Source organism: Capra hircus, chromosome 3 (assembly GCF_001704415.2).
Source record: "Capra hircus breed San Clemente chromosome 3, ASM170441v1, whole genome shotgun sequence".
In the NCBI taxonomy this organism is placed as follows: Eukaryota; Metazoa; Chordata; class Mammalia; order Artiodactyla; family Bovidae; genus Capra; species Capra hircus.
In genome coordinates, this window is record NC_030810.1 from 70,280,311 (window position 1) to 70,297,805 (window position 17,495).

Sequence of the window (17,495 nt, forward strand, 5' to 3'; positions counted from 1 at the left end):
TCCCATGCCGGGCCTCACACCAATGGGCGTCTTGGTGGTAATTGTGGGAAATGTAGTTCTGGGTAGGCAGGCTCGGACTTGCTCTCAGACCACAATCCCCGACAAGCCCCGCGCGTCCGGCGTCGATTCACGCTAAGGCTGCGCGGGGGCCGGGGCTGCGGTTGGGGAGGTGCGTTCCCAACGGTTCCCGCGGCGGTTCGAACTCGGCGCAACCGGGATTGCCATAGTGTGTTTGGCGTTCGGCGCTTGGGGCCGGGGAGAGGGTCGTAGGTTTCCGAACGCAGAGGAGAGCGCGGCGTGCGCCGTCGTCGGTGGGTTTCTCTCACAGCTACGACTTGTGGTGAGCTACTGCCCCTGGAGGGTGGGAACTGGCCTGAGGAGGTACAGGTGTTTCCCTGTCGGTTCCCTTGGATGCGTTTAATCTAGTCCTCGCCCTCGCGGCTCACGCTCCTCTGCAGGGTCGTATTTTAGTAGAAGAAAAATCGGGAAGGAAGTTGTTCATGTTTTCCTCCACTGCTTCCAGATGAACGAAGGACCGGTCCTATCAAACTGAGCATTCTTGATACAGAACAGTACGATATAAAGCCTTGAATGGCCTTCCAAAATGCGGAATCCTTTTCGACTACAGCCCATCTTTTTTACATACAGCGAGTATAATGAACACTTGTTCTTCGGTGTGATGTGTGTGCCTGTGTATGCCTGCAAACGCATTGTAATTAAGGCCCGAAGATGTCAGGGCCTGTAAGAAGCATGATGTGCTTTTCCACGTATGTACAGGCGATGAAGCTAGACTTTTATAACTAAGCTGAAGGGAGGAGAAATCTTTGAGGGTATTAAATGGCCCACTAGGAAAATGAAAATATATTCGCATATCAGACGTTTTCATTGATCCTTTAAAAGGGTGAGAGAATTCTTGGGTTAAAATTTACATAAACCTGATTCAGTTGAAACAAAATGGCATGTTAGAATTTTCCTAAATTTTCTTTACCCTTCTTCCTTCACCATGCTGTAGGTAACTAGAGTTGCTGGAAAAAAACAGAGTGGGGACCTGAACCTTTGGGAGAGTCTTCTCATTTAAGCAGAAGCAAATTTTTGGAAACAAAAGAGGGAAGAGGAAAGAAATATTTTCTTTACTAAGATTCCATAGTATATAATTTCGTGCAACAGTTTATTCCAGTAAGATGAAAGTTTTCTTTTTAATCTTCCTCATCTGAGAAATTTTGAGTGTGGAGTAAATTTGTTATTTTAGCTAGGTGAGGGGAAAGAAGGACAGTTTTGTAATCATCGTTTAGTCACTGAAAATATTGGGTTTCTGTAAGTGCCTTAGAGTCCTGACTATAATACACAGGACTCCTAACCTTTTGGAGCTTGAGATGTCGTCAGAATTCTAGAAGGGTGATCAGAAAGAAGCTTCAATGACAAAGGTAAATGGGATCTGGAAGAGGAATGTAATTTAAAGATTATGCAGGAAGATGGAGTAGTAGAGACTGTAAAGCTTTTATTTAAGTTGTATTATTAATAATATGTCTTAGTACACAATAATTATGAATATTAATTATTAGTAATAAAATGTATTTATCATGATTTTTTAATGTGCAAAGCTACTTAGTAGAGAATTTGACAACCCTTAAGATACCCATCAGTTGAAGAAACAAAAACTTTTCCTATTTATTTTTGTGAGTTAACCTGCTAAATGTCATTTTGATCTCTGTGGTTGTTATGTGAATGTGAGTATATGGTTTTAAATTTATAGCCATGGTGAATAGAAGGGGATAACCTTTATCTGGTAATAAATTACCTTTAGGAAAATATGAATGTTACGATACCAGTTTTGTCAGATGTTCAGAGCTTATAACATGATCAAGTTCAAACACTTCATACTGAAATTAATTTATAATAAATAAGAAAACTGCAGTGTGACATAATTAAAAGATCTTTGTGTCATGATGGCCTAGGTTCAAATCTTGGTTCCACCATTTACAGTTTTTGTGAGCTTGAGTAAGTTATTTAGAGAAGGAAATGGCAGCCCACTCCAGTATTTCTTGTTTGGAAAATTACACGAACAGAGGAACCTGGCGGCCTACAGTCCATGGAGTTGGAAAGAGTCAGACGTGATTGAGCATGCGCACACATGCAAGCAAGTTATTTGGCTCATTCTTAGTTTCTTCATCTTTAACATCAAATAGAAACAGTTTACACACTTCTTAGAAACATTGAAGATGGCTGGAAAAGGGGAATTGTAGTCCCTGGCTTAAATGAAAAATTGATTCATTGAAATTTTGTTGAACTTTCCATTATGGCTTTACCCTGCAGAGAAATTGATTATTGCTGGCTGTTTTGCTTTGTTTAAAATTACCATGAAAGATTTCACAACATTTGAAATAGAAAAATAATAACTTGAGTTAAGTTTTATTAGTGTGAGAGAATTTTGACTGACATCACAGATTCTTTCAGGCAAGGTACAAGAAATTAATTTCTTTTTTTAAGAAATGGAATCTAGTTCATCAGACTTCTATAATAAAGATAATGAAGAAGAAAGTTTGCTGGCAAATGTTGCTTCCTTAAGACATGAACTGAAGATAACAGAATGGAGTTTGCAGAGTTTAGGGGAAGAGTTATCTAGGTGAGTGAGTAAACTTATGTATAGAACTCTAACTTAGGACTTTAACTGATGAATGTAAAATTTTTGAATATCATTATTGTTTGCTGTGTTTCTCGTGTGTCCAGAATAGGGAATAATGCTCCATAATTTAAAAAATAATAATTTTGAATATAGCTTTCAGTTTAGGAAGAAGAACAGAACTATTATAGAAGTATTTACAAATTAAGACCTTTAATATATTAGGACTCAGTATAAAATATGTGTAGGCTTAAGCTTTTATTATCATGACTTTTTTGAATCTTAAGTAACTCTAGCATAGAGGCTCCAGAAACATAGATTGCTAGTTTTAAAACTAATTGTGGTCTATTGAAAATTTAATTGAAATGCCTCAAGTTCCTTTCTGGAATCTGATTTCCAGCAATATTTCAGGTACTTTTCTATTTTCTTACTTAATATGTAGAAATTTAGAGTAAATGCTTAAAAGTATCTAAGAACTAAAATGTACTTTTTCTTTTTTTTTCTAGTGTTAGTCCAAGTGAAAATTCTGATTATGCTCCTCATCTCTCAAGGTCTGAAAGACTCATTTTGGAAGATCTTTCTCATCCTAGCCATCTCGGACTTTTGAATTACTCACCTCATAAAAGAGTTTGTAAAATGCCCAATAGTGGTACTGATTTTCAAAAAAAGCCAAGAGATAAGGTTATCATTTTTAGACCTGCCTACCTAAAAGTAGTTTTAGACCTGCCTATTTAAAATACTTTTTTCTCAGTTTTTTTTTTCAAATGCCTAATTTATGTTTTCCATAGTCTCTTACTATAGTGCTCAAGACTCTTTGAAGTTAAGTGGTATATAAGACAGTAGCTATTTTGATGTATTACTCTATTTTAAAACTTCTATATTTATTACCTTTTTGCAATTAAATGTCTTGTTTTCTCTGTAACCCCCTTGATTTTATACCATACCATGTACATAATAGGTAATCATGGCTTATTAAGTGATTGAAGTATATTGCTGTTTAGCCTGGGTCACGTGCTCCATTCATTATATCTAAATTTTGTGGATGATGTTAGACATCTGTCCTGGTCTGAAACTCACTCTTTCTTCCTCTTTTTTATTCACTTGTATTCTCTATCTTGCTATGTGTACTCCTCTGTCTTACTCAACCCTTTATCTCCTTTTCCTCTGTCTTCCTCCCATTTTTTATTACTCCACTGCCAGCATGCATATATGTTGTAGCCATGCATTCTGGGAAACAAACTCACTCAGAAGGACAATGCAGATAGTGGAGTGCAGTGTATTACACCGGCGGGCCCAAGGCAGAGTCTCCTCTTAGCCAAGGACCCTGACCAGCATTTGTGAAAATCTTTTATACCCAATGTGTACGTGTCTGAACCCACCACTCCAAATTCCTTTAGACTTACATAAACCAAGGAAAATACAATCCCAATAACCCCATCATTCACGTGCTATGTGCTCATGTGCTCAAACAAACAATTAGTCAATAATCAATAAACCCGAGGTTATACTCCTATAGATACAGAAAATTTTATGGCCTGTCTGGAGGAAGGGGTGATTAGTGTATGTTTCTCTGAGGCGATGAGTAACCTAGATACGATCTTCAAGGTTCCCCTGTCTGGAGGGGGTCTTATCCTTCTGTTGTTTTCATAGGCACTAAACACTGAGTTCAGAGTCCATTGGAAAGGTGGCTGAGCATGATCAGCAAGAACAGGCCTAAGGTGGAGTCCAGACCCTATGAATTCCTTCTTCATATATACATATGGTTACATATGTACATGATAAACTTTTTTGATAGAAATTTGCTCTTCCCACTTAAGAAAGCTAGCAACTGAGAGATTTTCTTTTCTTTTCTTTTCTTTTTTTTTCAATTTTATTATTTTTTTATTTTTTAAATTTTAAAATCTTTAATTCTTACATGCGTTCCCAAGATTTTCTTTTAGTAAGGAAGCTGCTTGATGAAGCCATCTGAGCCTGCACTTTAGAAAATGAATTCAAATTCCTTGTCTACAAGGATTATGTAATTTTGAGAAATTTGATGTGTATCCTAACTCAAATTGTTGACTTTTTATTGTATATATGCCTTCATTGACATCATTGTGTTTTACCTTAAGCAAAATCAAAAGTTACATGACAAATTGAAAGGGGAAAACTATTGATAATGCCTATTAAAGACAAATGAAAGCTCTTTAATATATAAAGAGCTCCTAGAATTAAGGAAAAATCATCAAACCAGTGGAAATATGTGCAAAAGGCATGAATGGGAAAGGAAATGAAAACAAAAAAGAGTTCAATCTCAGTCATAAAAAGAGAAATTCACTGCCAGATTATGAAACATCCTGAGTTTGGCACTGTATTTTGTGGATGATATTAGGGGGAAATAGGCATTCTCATGCATTGCTGGTAGAAATGCAAAGTGATATAATCTCAGTGGAGAGACATTTGGTAATATTTACCAAAACCACAAATTTGTTTACCTTTAACTTGAAAATCCTTTTCCTGGAAAGCTACCTGCATAAGTATAAAATGAGGCCTTGTTTGTCATAACAAAAGACTAGTAATAGCTCAGTTGTCCAGTAATAAATAAATATTGAATAAATACGCAATGAATACTGCAGCTAAACGGATAAAAAGAAAAAAGGAGTTTCTCACTGAATTGATTGTGGAGAGATTGCCAGGATGTATTGTTGAAGTGAAAAACCATACATACTATTCTGGTTTTGCATAAGAGCTGTTGTCGGGGGTGGGTAATTTGTATTGTTTGTGTATGTATATGGAAGTGCTGCTGCTGCTGCTAAGTCGCTTCAGTCGTGTCCGACTCTGTGCGACCCCATAAACAGCCGCCCACCAGGCTCCCCCGTCCCTGGGATTCTCCAGGCAAGAACACTGGAGTGGGTTGCCATTTCCTTCTCCAATGCATGAAAGTGAAAAGTGAAAGTGAAATCGCTCAGTTGTTTCTGACTCTTAGAGACCCCATGGACTGCAGCCTACCAGGCTCCTCCGCCCATGGGATTTTCCAAGCAAGAGTACTGGAGTGGGGTGCCATTGCCTTCTCCAATGGAAGCACTAGAAGACTAGATTTAAGATCCTAACTTAATTAATGACTCTCCTATAGAAGGAGTTTCCGGTTTTTTTGCTGTCTAATTTGTGTTATACAAAAATTTATAAGTAAGAAACTTGTAAAAATGGTTACCTATTTACTAAACATGGGAATGATACTTCTGTATGTACTCTTTTATATATAGTTCTGACTTTTGAATTATAAAAATACATTACTTATTCAAAAAATAAAATTAAATCATGATTTGGAAACCTCAACGAATGAAAATTAAAATACTTTATTATAAAATATATATTCAAAAAAGCATAATAGAAATATATGTACAGTTAACAGTGGCTCAGTAGTAAAGAATCCGCCTGCAATGCAGAAACCGCAGGAGACATGAGTTCCATCCCTAGGTTGGGAGGATCCCCTGGAGCAGGACATGGCAACCCACTCCAGTATTGTTGCCTGGAGAATCCCATGTACAGAAGAGCCTGGCAGGTTACAGTTCATAGGGTCACAAAGAGTAGGACACAACTGAAGCAACTGAGCACGCAAAGAATAATTTATCCATTTTGTTGTTTATGGGCATTTCAGTTCTTACCATTTTTATATAATCTTCAGGTACAAAAGTTTCTATCAGATTTATACCCAGGAGTAATACTGTTGAGTCTTAACATGTTCAACTTTACTGGATAATACCAAGAACTTTTCCAAAGTGTACCACTGTTTTACAAGCCAAATTTGTTTACTTACTTGTTCACCATCTGCTGAGGAGAGTGCTGATTGTCTCACATATCTTCCCCAACACTAAGTATCTTAACCTATTTTTCTGAGCTACTTAGTCATTTTATTGATAATTGTTCATTGTATTATATATAATACTTAGTGAAGTAATTCAAAATATATTATTCTTTTTCGTTTTTCAGATGTCGTTTTCATCTTCTACCCCTGTGGATCAGGAAATCAGAAGTCTTCGAGAAAAACTTAATAAACTTAGGCAACAGAATGCTTGTTTAGTTTCACAGAATCATTCTTTAATGACTAAAATAGAATCTGTCCACTTTGAATTGACACAGTCAAGAGCAAAAGTATGTTTCTTGAAATGCTGACTATGCCAACAGAAAAGAATCATCTTAAGATTTGTAATTGGAAAAATATTCCTTGTATTACCTTAATGTGTTATGTATAATGATTTTTATTGTAATAATATATCAAGCTATTATAGAATCAATTTTATATGAATTTAATGTTTGAAAATTATTTAGAGGAACTTGTATAATCTATGCATTTAGATAAGTCAGAACTTCTTAAAATTCTTAAGATTACCAATTTGTGTGGTTTTGCTTCTTGTACAAAGAAAATATATAGCTTACTTATCTTCTTTACAGTAATACATCCTCATTGTTGTAAACTTCAAAAATAGAAAAAAGGGAGAAAGATAACCCAGTTTCTACCATATAGAAACTACTTTATTGGTTTATCATATAATTGAATGTTACACATTTGAATAGTTTTTTTTTCCCCTGTGTTTTATACTTCTTATATAGTCTAAGCATTTTTTGGTGCATTTACCTAGCTTTTCCAACAACAATTTTTTTATGGTAGCATTAATGTTTTCTTATGTGAGTATACCATAACTTAATAACTCTCCTGTTTAAGTGGTTTCCTTTATTTTTCTATATGATTGATATTGTACAAAAAAATTAGAAGAAACGAAAGAGTCCAGTAATAGAGGCTTGGTAAATATATATATATTTATATATATATTTACGCATATAATTAATTGCTACCAAGCTTACTTTTGTTACCTAAGGTGAAAGCATATATCAGTGTATCAGTACTACAATATATTAATATATCAGTACTAAAACATATATCAATATATGAGTACTAAAATGCAAAGTTATTTGACTTGGGACTTTGTAAAGTTTAGATAATATTTGTAGAGGCACTTAGAGTGGTATCTGTACAGTCAGCACTCCAAAACTCACCTGAAGTATTTAGTGGCAGAAACAAATACACAGTAACTGATCTGCTTTGTTTTTTGTAAAATGAGCATATTTGTCTAAATGTTTGTGTTTCAGTACGTGTGTGTGTATATATATATACACATATGATGTATATATGGAAAGAAAGGCTGTGCTATAACTCTGGGAACTATTAGAGCATCATAGTGAGACTTTGACTGTTTTTTAGGCATAATTGTTTTAAGTAGTACAGTTATGGGAGGTCTTTATTTTTCTTTTGTTCTTTTCAAACAAAATAAAGTACACTATTGTGCTTAAGGAGAAAAATGCTGCAGTGAACATAAAACTTTTTTGGTGTTTGGGATTATTTCTGGGATAGATTTCCAGAATGGTCAGATCACACAGAAAGTTTTTTCAGGCATCTACTGCACTCTGTCTACATTCAGTAGTCTACTGATTAAAAAAAAAAAAACAAAAAAAAAACAACTATACTTTTTAATTTCTTTGAGGCAAAATATCTTATTTTTCTTGATTTCTCATGAGATTTACCTTCTCAGTGCATTTGTCATTCCTTTTGATGTGTCTGTTTATTTATTTTAACTTTTTAGTCCCCTATAGATTCTTTTAAAGTCATAGAGGCTTAATTATTTGAAGTCTTAGAGATATTAAGAGTTTTACTGTTAACTACTGAACTATTAATATTTTAAATGTTCCTTTCTTTGAGCATATAAATACACCAATGGTTATTCTAGGCAGTAAGATAGTTGTATTTTATAAGGCTGCAGTCCATGGGGTCACTGAGAGTCAGACATGACTGAGCGGCTTCACTTTCACTTTTCACTCTCATGCATTGGAAAAGGAAATGGCAACCCACTCTAGTATTCTTGCCTGGAGAATCTCAGGGACAGAGGAGCCTAGTGGGCTGCCATCCATGGGGTCGCACAGAGTCGGACACGACTGAAGCGACTTAGCAGCAGCAGCAGCATACTTCTCAGTTTTTCTTTTTTTTAAGAACTGGGGTATTTTGGCTTACTGAATTTTATTTTATTTCATTTTGGCTATGCTGGATCTTCCTTGGGGTGTCCTTCTCTTGTTGAAGAGCATGGGCTCAGTAGTTCTGGCGCTTGGGCTCTCCAGGTGTGGCATGTGGGCTTAGTTCCCTCACAGCATGTGGAACTTAGTTCCCCGATCAGAATTCTAACCTGTGTACCCTGCATTGAAAGGTAGATTCTTAACTACTGGACCACCAGGAAAGTCCCCCATCTCAGCATTTTCTAAATTGCTTAATAAAATATTTTTTAGGGAGATTGCCTTTTCAAGGGCAGGTCTCAGCTTTGATGTTGCGTATGTGCCGCTTTTGGAAATCTTTTGCTCCCCTTTGTACTGGACAACATATTCATAATTGACCTTTTAGCAAAGTCTGTATAGTAGTTACAGTTCTGGATCTTGATGTGTTGTCCATTCTGGGCTTATTACCCTTCAGGCCTGCTGGCCTGCTGCCCAGCTGTCGTCTGGGACTTCTTTTTGATGTTCTTCCAGGTTGTGTTTACGGTTTCCTGGATCTCATGTTGACTTTCTTGGTTTACTCTTTCTTTAGTTGAAGCATATTTTACAGTACTTCCTTGCCTGTTTGAGATGTCTTAATTTCTCCCCAGCACTTGATTGAATTCTAGAATGAAAATTATTTTACCCCAGAGTTTTTAGGACACTGCTTTCTTGTCTTATATCCTCTAGTGTGTGTCTGGAATGTTTAATTCCATTGTGAATTACATTTCCTAGCGTGTAATATATCTTTGTTTTTCCATTTATGATAGCTTTCAGTATTTTCCTTCTTTCCATGGTGTTTTAAAATTTCATAGTGATTTATCTTTGAGTAGACCTTTGTTATTTATTGTACTGGTTACATAAAGATCTTCTGGTTGAAATCTTGTGTCCTTTGGTCCCTGAAATTTTTCTTATGTAATCTTGATTATTTTCTTCCCTTTGTTTTCTTTCTTCTGTCTTTCCCAACCTGATTGGTCCTTTAAATCTTTCAAGTTTTTCCCTGGTATTTTCCATCTCTTTGTCTTCCTGTGGTACTTTTTCAGAGATTGTTGTCATCCTATTGAATCTTCTGTTTTGGCTGTCATAATTTTTCAATTTCTAGGCTTTTTCATGTTCTCTGATTGTTTTGTGTTTGCAATATCCTGTCATTGCTCTCTCAATGATTTGTGTGTGTGTGTGTGTGTATGTATGTATTTGCCTTGCTTCTGCCAGTTGCTTTTAACTTTTGTTTTGACCTCTCAGATGTTGGTGTTCTGGTTATTTTTATTTAAGAGAAGGCACTTAAATGCTGTTTGGAAACTCTCTCTGCAAATGTGAGATTTGTTGTCCATTGAGCTTCATTTGTTGGTAATGGTTGAAGAGGTGGCTCTTTTGTAGGGAGCAATCTTCCTTCTCCCATTCAGTATCCATATGTGAGGTCTTTTACTTTGAAGTTCTTGAGTTTCTGCAGCAAAGAATCCTTTGATTTCTTACTTGTGAGATAGCCCCAGATGAGGTGGGATAGGAGGCTAGAAGCTGACTATTCTGTATTAATCTCTTTGTTTTTTAACTCTACGTCATTTCTGCTCATCATTCCACAAAATGTTTCAAGAGTCCCAAATGTTTCCTGTTCAATTTCTCCAGATTAGTAAACTGTCTCTCTCTCTTCTTAAGTGGAAGGCTCTTGGTGACTCTTTTGACTCCTGGTATTCTGAGCGTGGGAAAAGGAGGGACTTATCAAAGAGATCTTGAACTATGTTCCAAGTTTTCTCTTCTAGACCTCACCCTGTCCTGCACTATATACCTCATGCTTCCTTTTTCTGGGAATATTTAGTGTTCTTTTCCAGACACCATTAGGTTGTTGATTTCCATCATCTTACACTCTTCATAGTCCAAGTCGTATTTTCTAGGTTTTCTCTAGTAGTCATGTTTTCTAAATTTAGGCTTTAAAAAAGAGTCAATAAGTATTTTTATGTAATTTTAAATGATTTGATCTTTGAAATTTAAATTTCTAATTTATGTGAAATCTTTTTAGTTAGTGTTGGTAGAGATTCTCTTTTATTTTCCCTAAATAGTTAACCAGTTATCTTGTGATACTAAGTTGAGGATAATGGGAGGAGCTTACATGAGACTGGCTTGTGATGATGACATGCCCATGTAAGTTGATAGACAAGATGAGCTTCACAATTGAAGAATGACTGGGGAGTTCTGTTGAATTTCCGTCAGATGAGAAGAGAAACTAAGGAGCAAATAGATTAATTTATTTTGTAAAGAAAGTGCTCTGAAAGTTGTGTTTTGCTTTAGGTTTCTATGCTTGAATCTGCTCAAAAACAGGCAGCCAATGTACCAATCTTAGAAGAACAGATTATAAATTTGGAAGCAGAAGTTTCAGCCCAAGATAAAGTTTTGAGGTAAGATTTACAGCGTTTTTTTAAAACACATTTCATTGATTAGAATGTAACATCATGTGAGTGTGTGAATCTCATCCATATTTTCATCTGGGAAATTGCTATCAGTGTCTGTTTTTATCATATGAAATCTCATGTTGTTTAGTTGCTAAGTTCTGTCTGTTCGTGACACCATGAACTATAACCCACCAGGCTCCTCTGTTCATGGGATTTTCCAGGTAAGGGTACTGGAGTGTGTTGCCATTTCCCAGGCAAGGGTACTGGAGTGTGTTGCCGTTTCCTTCCCCAAGGGATCTTCCCCAGACAGGGATCAAACCTGTGTCTCTTGCATTGTGAGTGGATTCTTGACCACTGAGCCACCTGAGAAGCCCACTTACGGCTTTAAAATACTTATTTTTTATACGTCTTGTTAAATTTTGACCCCCACCCAGGCTTCCCTGGTGGCTTAGATGGTAAAGAGTCTGCCTGCAGTGCAGGAGACCCGGGTTCAATCCCTGGATCAGGAAGATCCCTGGAGAAGGAATTGGCAACCCACTTCAGTATTCATGCCTGGAAAATCCCATGGACGGAGGACCCTGGCAGGCTACACCCCATGGGTTTGCAAAGAGTCAGACATGACTGAAGTGACTTAGCATGCACACACAGATAGACTGTCGCAGAACTTGATGAATCTGTGTTCAGTTTATCATAATTCTTGGCTGCAGGATACATGCAGTTGTATGGCAGCTAAAAAAGACTAAATCTAAGCTGAGATATTTATTTATATGTTCTCATTAATATGAACTAGTTTACTTATTGTCCTGTGTAGTTATGCTCGCTACTTTGATGGGAATTCAAAGACATACAAGGAATCAGGCACTTTGTAATTTGTCTTCCTTTTCTGTTTTGAATACATGAGAAATACATGCATATTAAATAGCATATTGTTCCATTTTAGTGATTCTCAAAGATTAATTCTGGGACCAGCAGTATGAGTATCATCTGGAAACATGTAAGAAATGCAAATCTCAATTCTGGTCTCAGACTTTCTGAATCACAGACTCTGGGAGTTGGGACCCAGCAGTCTATGTTTTAACAAGTCCTACAGATGATTCTTATGCACACTAAAATCATCTATCATGACCATCAGAATTTTGTAATTTTCTTAGTAATGCATATATTATGTTTATTCCTAGGTATTTTATATTTTTGGTTGTTGTGAATTTGTTCTTGTTCTTTTTTTTTTTTTTAAGCCATGTGGCATGTGAGATCTTAGTTCCCTGACCTGGAATTGAACTCAGGCCCTTGGGAATGAGAGTGCAGAGTCCTAACCAGTGAACTGCCTGGCAATTCCCAATTTGTTCTTATTCTGTTCATTGATAGAATATAGGAAGGCTACTGCTTTTTGTATAATACTATAATTATTTTGTAATTGGACTATTTCTGATACCTTTAATAAATTCTGATTTTTATTTTGATTCTCCAGGGATTTTCCAGGTAACTAATGATATTATCAGCAAAAAAAGAATTTTGTCTTTCTTTTCTGAAGTTTATACTTGTTACTTTTTCATTTTTGCTTATTGCAGCTGTCAGAAAAATCACTGGATATGGTGGTGATAATAGTCATCCTTATCTAGTTTCTGAAATGTACCTAATGCTTCTAGGTATCATTAAATAGGATATCAGCTTTTGTTTCAGACACATTTATCATTTGATGGCAGCATCCTTTTATTCCTTGTTAAACCTCATAGTATACTAGTGATGTATAAGCCTTTTCTCTGCCTCACGTTAAATATTTGTTTCTCTTAACTCAGTGATTTAAAATAATAGAATTCCTGACGTTGAACTGTTCTTGTATACCTGAAATAATCTCTTCAACTGCCTTTAAAAGTATCTTTATTTTATAGAGAGGCAGAAGATAAATTAGAGCAGAGTCAGAAAATGGTAATTGAAAAAGAACAGAGTTTGCAGAAGTCCCAAGAGGAATGTATAAGGTTGAAGGTGGACTTACTTGAACAAAGTAAACAAGGAAAGAGGTATGTGTTTTTAAAGGAAATAATTGTATTTCTAGGGAAAAACGAAGAATATATAGTACCTATTTAAAATTCTGCATAGTTTTTTAAGTAAAAAAAATTTCAGAAATTTGTCAGTGGAAAATTTAATGTCTTTAGTCCTGTAATTTTTAAAAATTTTTGATTAAAATTTTCACGAGTAGGCTTTATGTTATTGGCATTTTGAATTGGGATTAATTCCTTAAAGCCTGATAATGATCATCAATGAAATTACATTTACATATTTCTTAAATAAAATATATAAGAAAGTGTGGTTTAGTCTTCCTTTAGGAATAGATAAGTAATGCGAAAATATCTATTTTGTATAAGCCATGTCTTTTCTTTAAAGCCATATCTTAAGATAAAGTTTTCTAGATAACTGACCAGATAATTATTAACTTTGAATGTTCATTAACTTTTAAACTAATAAAGATAAAAGCTTTTTAGTTTAATGAGATTTTACCGTATAATAATGTCATTGTAACAGTTTTTACACAGGGTAAAATCATAATCTGCATTTTTATCCTCTTTGGCGACAAAAATATGTTTTAAAATTTCATCCTATGATATAAGTAATGTTATGAAGAAAGTATTTTTGAAAAGTTGTCATAAATAGATAAATAATTGTTTGCATGTTCATTTAAACTTCTAAAAACTGCTCAAAACCTGTCTATGTCATTTTTCATTAAAGTGAGTTTGGAAGAATATTTTCTCAGCAGTGTTTGGTTAGTGTAGTTCAAGTTACAGTATATATTTGGTAGGCATTATTACTTAGTGGAAATGTGTAGTTTTGGAGTCAAACCAGCCAGGTTTTAACGTCTCAGTGACTTTGTTACCTTGAAGAAACTATTTAACCTTCTTGAACCTCATTTTGTTCATATTAAGTCAAGATGATACTGATTGTCTTGCTGTGAGGGATAAATGAAAAAATAAATGTAAGATGCTTCATAAATAATAAACACTAACCAGTGTAGCTATTATAAATATAAACTGTGTGGTCGAATATTCTGAAAATCAGACTTTACTTACTCAGATGAACCTTTTGTACGTAGATATTTAAAATAACAATATAATACATGAAGACTAGCCTTATAGCTAAGGAAAAGTACAGAAAGAGCAACTAGTTCTCTGTAGAACTTAGATAGAGATGATTTTTTATGGAAGGGGATTTTTTTTGTTTTTGATTGTACTGATTCTTCGTTGCTTACATGGGCTTTCTCCTTTTGGAGAGAGAGGGGCTGGCTACTCTCTAGTTGTCATGCGTAAACTTCTCATTGCGGTGCCTTCTCTTATTGTGGAGAACAGGCTTTGTGTGCATGGGCTTCAGTAATTGTGGCTCACAGGCCCAGGTATTCCCCGGCATGTGAAATCTTCCTGGACCAGGGATCAATCAAACCTGTGTCCCCCACGTTACAAGGCGGATTCTTATCCACTAGTCTACCAGGGAAGTCCAGGGGTAGGGTATTGACTTTGCTGTCATAAGGTGGATAAGTAGGGGTGCATGCCTCCTGGACAACATGTGGAAAGGCAGAGAAATACAAAAGAACATCTTTTCTAAAGAACACTAGGAATTTTGTGTACTTATAAATGGATGATATAGTAGGATGTAAGGAAAAAGACAGGCTTGGTCCAGACTGTAAATGGCTTTGTGTTTTATGCCAAAGGATTTGTATTTTAACCTAGGAAGCATAAATCATCAATTCAGATTTTTAGGTAGAAATGTGATATGAAGACTCTTGGAACTTTTTGAAGAACTAGAATGAATATTAACATTCTAAAATTGAAATATCAAAACCTTTACAAAGACTTTTTTGAGGGTAGAGATTAATCAGATGGATTAAAAAGCCAGTATAAGGCAGATATTGTTAGCTTTATACAGTTTAGAAGAGAGATACTTATAATATAAAGACACAGAGTAAATAACAAGGTCCTGCTGTATAGGACAGGAAACTATATTGAATACCCTGTGATTAAACCATAATGGAAAAGAATATGAAAAAAGAATATATATGTATAACTGTGTCACTTTGCAGTATAGCAGAAATTAAATGCAACATTTTATATTTTAAAAAAAAACACATAAGGACACAGAAAAGATGAATGCAAAGGAATGAAAGTAAATATTTTAGGCAAAAAACAAATTGGTATAGTTATATTAATATCACAGAGTAGATTTAAGTACAAAAAGCATTGCTAGAGTTAAAAAGAACTCCTGTATTTTTATATATATATGTATATATCAGAGAAGGCACTGGCGACTCACTCCAGTAGTCTTGCCTGGAAAATCCCATGGACGGAGGAGCCTGGTAGGCTGCAGTCCATGGGGTCTCTAAGAGTCGGACACAACTGAGTGACTTCCCTTTCACTTTTCACTTTCATGCATTGGAGAAGGAAATGGCAACCCACTCCAGTGTTCTTGCCTGGAGAATCCCAGGGACGGGGGAGCCTGGTGGGCTGCTGTCTATGGGGTCACACAGAGTCGGACATGACTGACGTGACTTAGCCACAGCAGCAGCAGCATATGTATATATATGGAGAGAGAAATGGCAGCCCACTCCAGTACTCTTGCCTGGAGAATCCCATGGACGGAGGAGCCTGGTAGGCTCCTCCATGGGGTCACAGAGAGTTGGACACGACCGAAGTGACTAAGCACGCACGCACATGTGTGTATACATATACATATGTAATGTTTAGGTAACACTTCAGCAGGAAGCTATAAAGATTCTAAACTTATATCTAATAATATAGTCCCAAAGTACATAAAATATAATTTCAAGTAGAAATGAACAAATTTGTAATCATACAGGGAATACTTTTGCTGATTTACTAGAATTGTTAGATTAAGCAACAAAAAAGTAAGAAGCTGAAGAGTTGAGTGACTATTAACCTAATGGATGTATATATGGAATCTTGTAGCCAACCATTTGAGAATGTGCATTCTTTTAGACACTCCTAGAATATTTATACTTTGTTACCTTATTCTGCCAGAAAACATGAATTTTAACAAAGATAAAAATATTTATGTCATACATATCATCCTCATGTCATTAAATTATATATGACAGCCCTACATCCCGCCATTGTCCTCCCTCCCTGAAAACCATGTAGTTTGAAAATGTAAAATCAGCCTTCTCGCGACTCGTGGATCACTGAAAAAATTATGATGAAAATTGGAAGACTTAGAACTGATACAAAAAGTGTTTCATATTGCAGCTTGTGGGCTGTAGCCAAAGATATTCATAGAAGAAAATTTTTAGTCTCCTGTTCATGTATTAAGATTAGTATATGAGTAAACTAAAACATTAAATTTATATAGTCAGGAAAAGAACATAAAAGAGCATCAGAAGAAAAACAGAAGTATTTAAATAATAAAGGGTGAAACGGATATACAGAAAACAATGAAACAATAGAGAATCCCAAAAACCCAGATCTGGTTTTTTTTTCCCCCCACACTGGCCAAGATAATGGGCATTACATAAGATTAATCCAGGAGAAAATTAATCCACAAAAACCAATATTGGAATTGAAAAGTGTCCCCTAAATTACAGATTTAGCTATGATTCAAGAAATAAGACCAAGTACTGTGAACCATTTTACGATAATACATTTGAAAACTTAAACTAAATGCTTTTCCAACAAGATAAAGTTTAACAAAACTAACAAGAATAAATTGAAAACCTTAGTTTTTTAACCATTAAAGATATTGAATCAATTGTTAGAAATTTCCCCACAAGAAATAAAATGATCAAAATGATGATGATGATTCCATATATATGTGTTAGAATACGGTATTTATCTTTCCCTCCCTGACTCACTTCACTCTGTACAATAGGTTCTAAATTCATCCACCTTATTAGAACTGACTCAAATGCATTCCTTTTTATGGCTGAGTAATATTCAACAGCTTTATCCATTCATCTGTCGATGGACATCTAGCTTGCTACCATGTTCTAGCTATTGTAAATAGTGCTGCAGTGAACAATGGTGTACATGTGTCTCTTTCAATTTTGGTTTCCTCAGGGTATATGCCTAGGAGTGGAATTGCTGGGTTATATGGTAGTTTTATTCCTAGTTTTTTAAGGACTCGCCATACTGTATTCCATAGTGACTGTATCAATTTACATTCCCACCAGCAGTGTAAGAGCATTCCCTTTTCTCCACACTCTCTCCAGCATTTATTGTTTGTAGACTTTTTGATGAGGGCCATTCTCACCGGTATGAGGTGATACCTCATTGTAGTTTTGATTTGCATTTCTCTAATAATGAGCAATGTTGAGCATCTTTTCATGTGTTTGTTAGCCATCTATATGTCTTCTTTGGAGAAATGTCTGTTTAGGTCTTTTTCCCACTTTTTGATTGGGTTGTTTGTTTTTCTGTTATTGAGTTGTATGAGCTGCTTGTATA

At 35.5% G+C, this 17,495-nt stretch overlaps 1 protein-coding gene across 6 annotated transcripts in view; it reads left to right on the top strand.

Annotated features, from left to right (window-relative positions):
* CCDC18 (coiled-coil domain containing 18) overlaps window positions 55-17,495 on the top strand; it is a 114,778-nt gene continuing 97,337 nt past the window's right edge. For 2 of the 6 annotated variants that reach the window (XM_018045770.1, XM_018045772.1), the window contains exons 1-5: window positions 55-2,623; window positions 3,127-3,301; window positions 6,590-6,751; window positions 10,958-11,064; window positions 12,948-13,076. In XM_018045770.1, the coding sequence (XP_017901259.1) occupies window positions 2,490-2,623; window positions 3,127-3,301; window positions 6,590-6,751; window positions 10,958-11,064; window positions 12,948-13,076 (707 nt within the window). In that variant the 5' untranslated portion in view covers window positions 55-2,489. Of the gene's footprint in view, window positions 2,624-3,126; window positions 3,302-6,589; window positions 6,752-10,957; window positions 11,065-11,998; window positions 12,053-12,947; window positions 13,077-17,495 lie in introns of those variants that run through there. The other 4 variants (XM_018045769.1, XM_013962618.1, XM_018045773.1 and 1 more) reach the window with 4 other exon arrangements.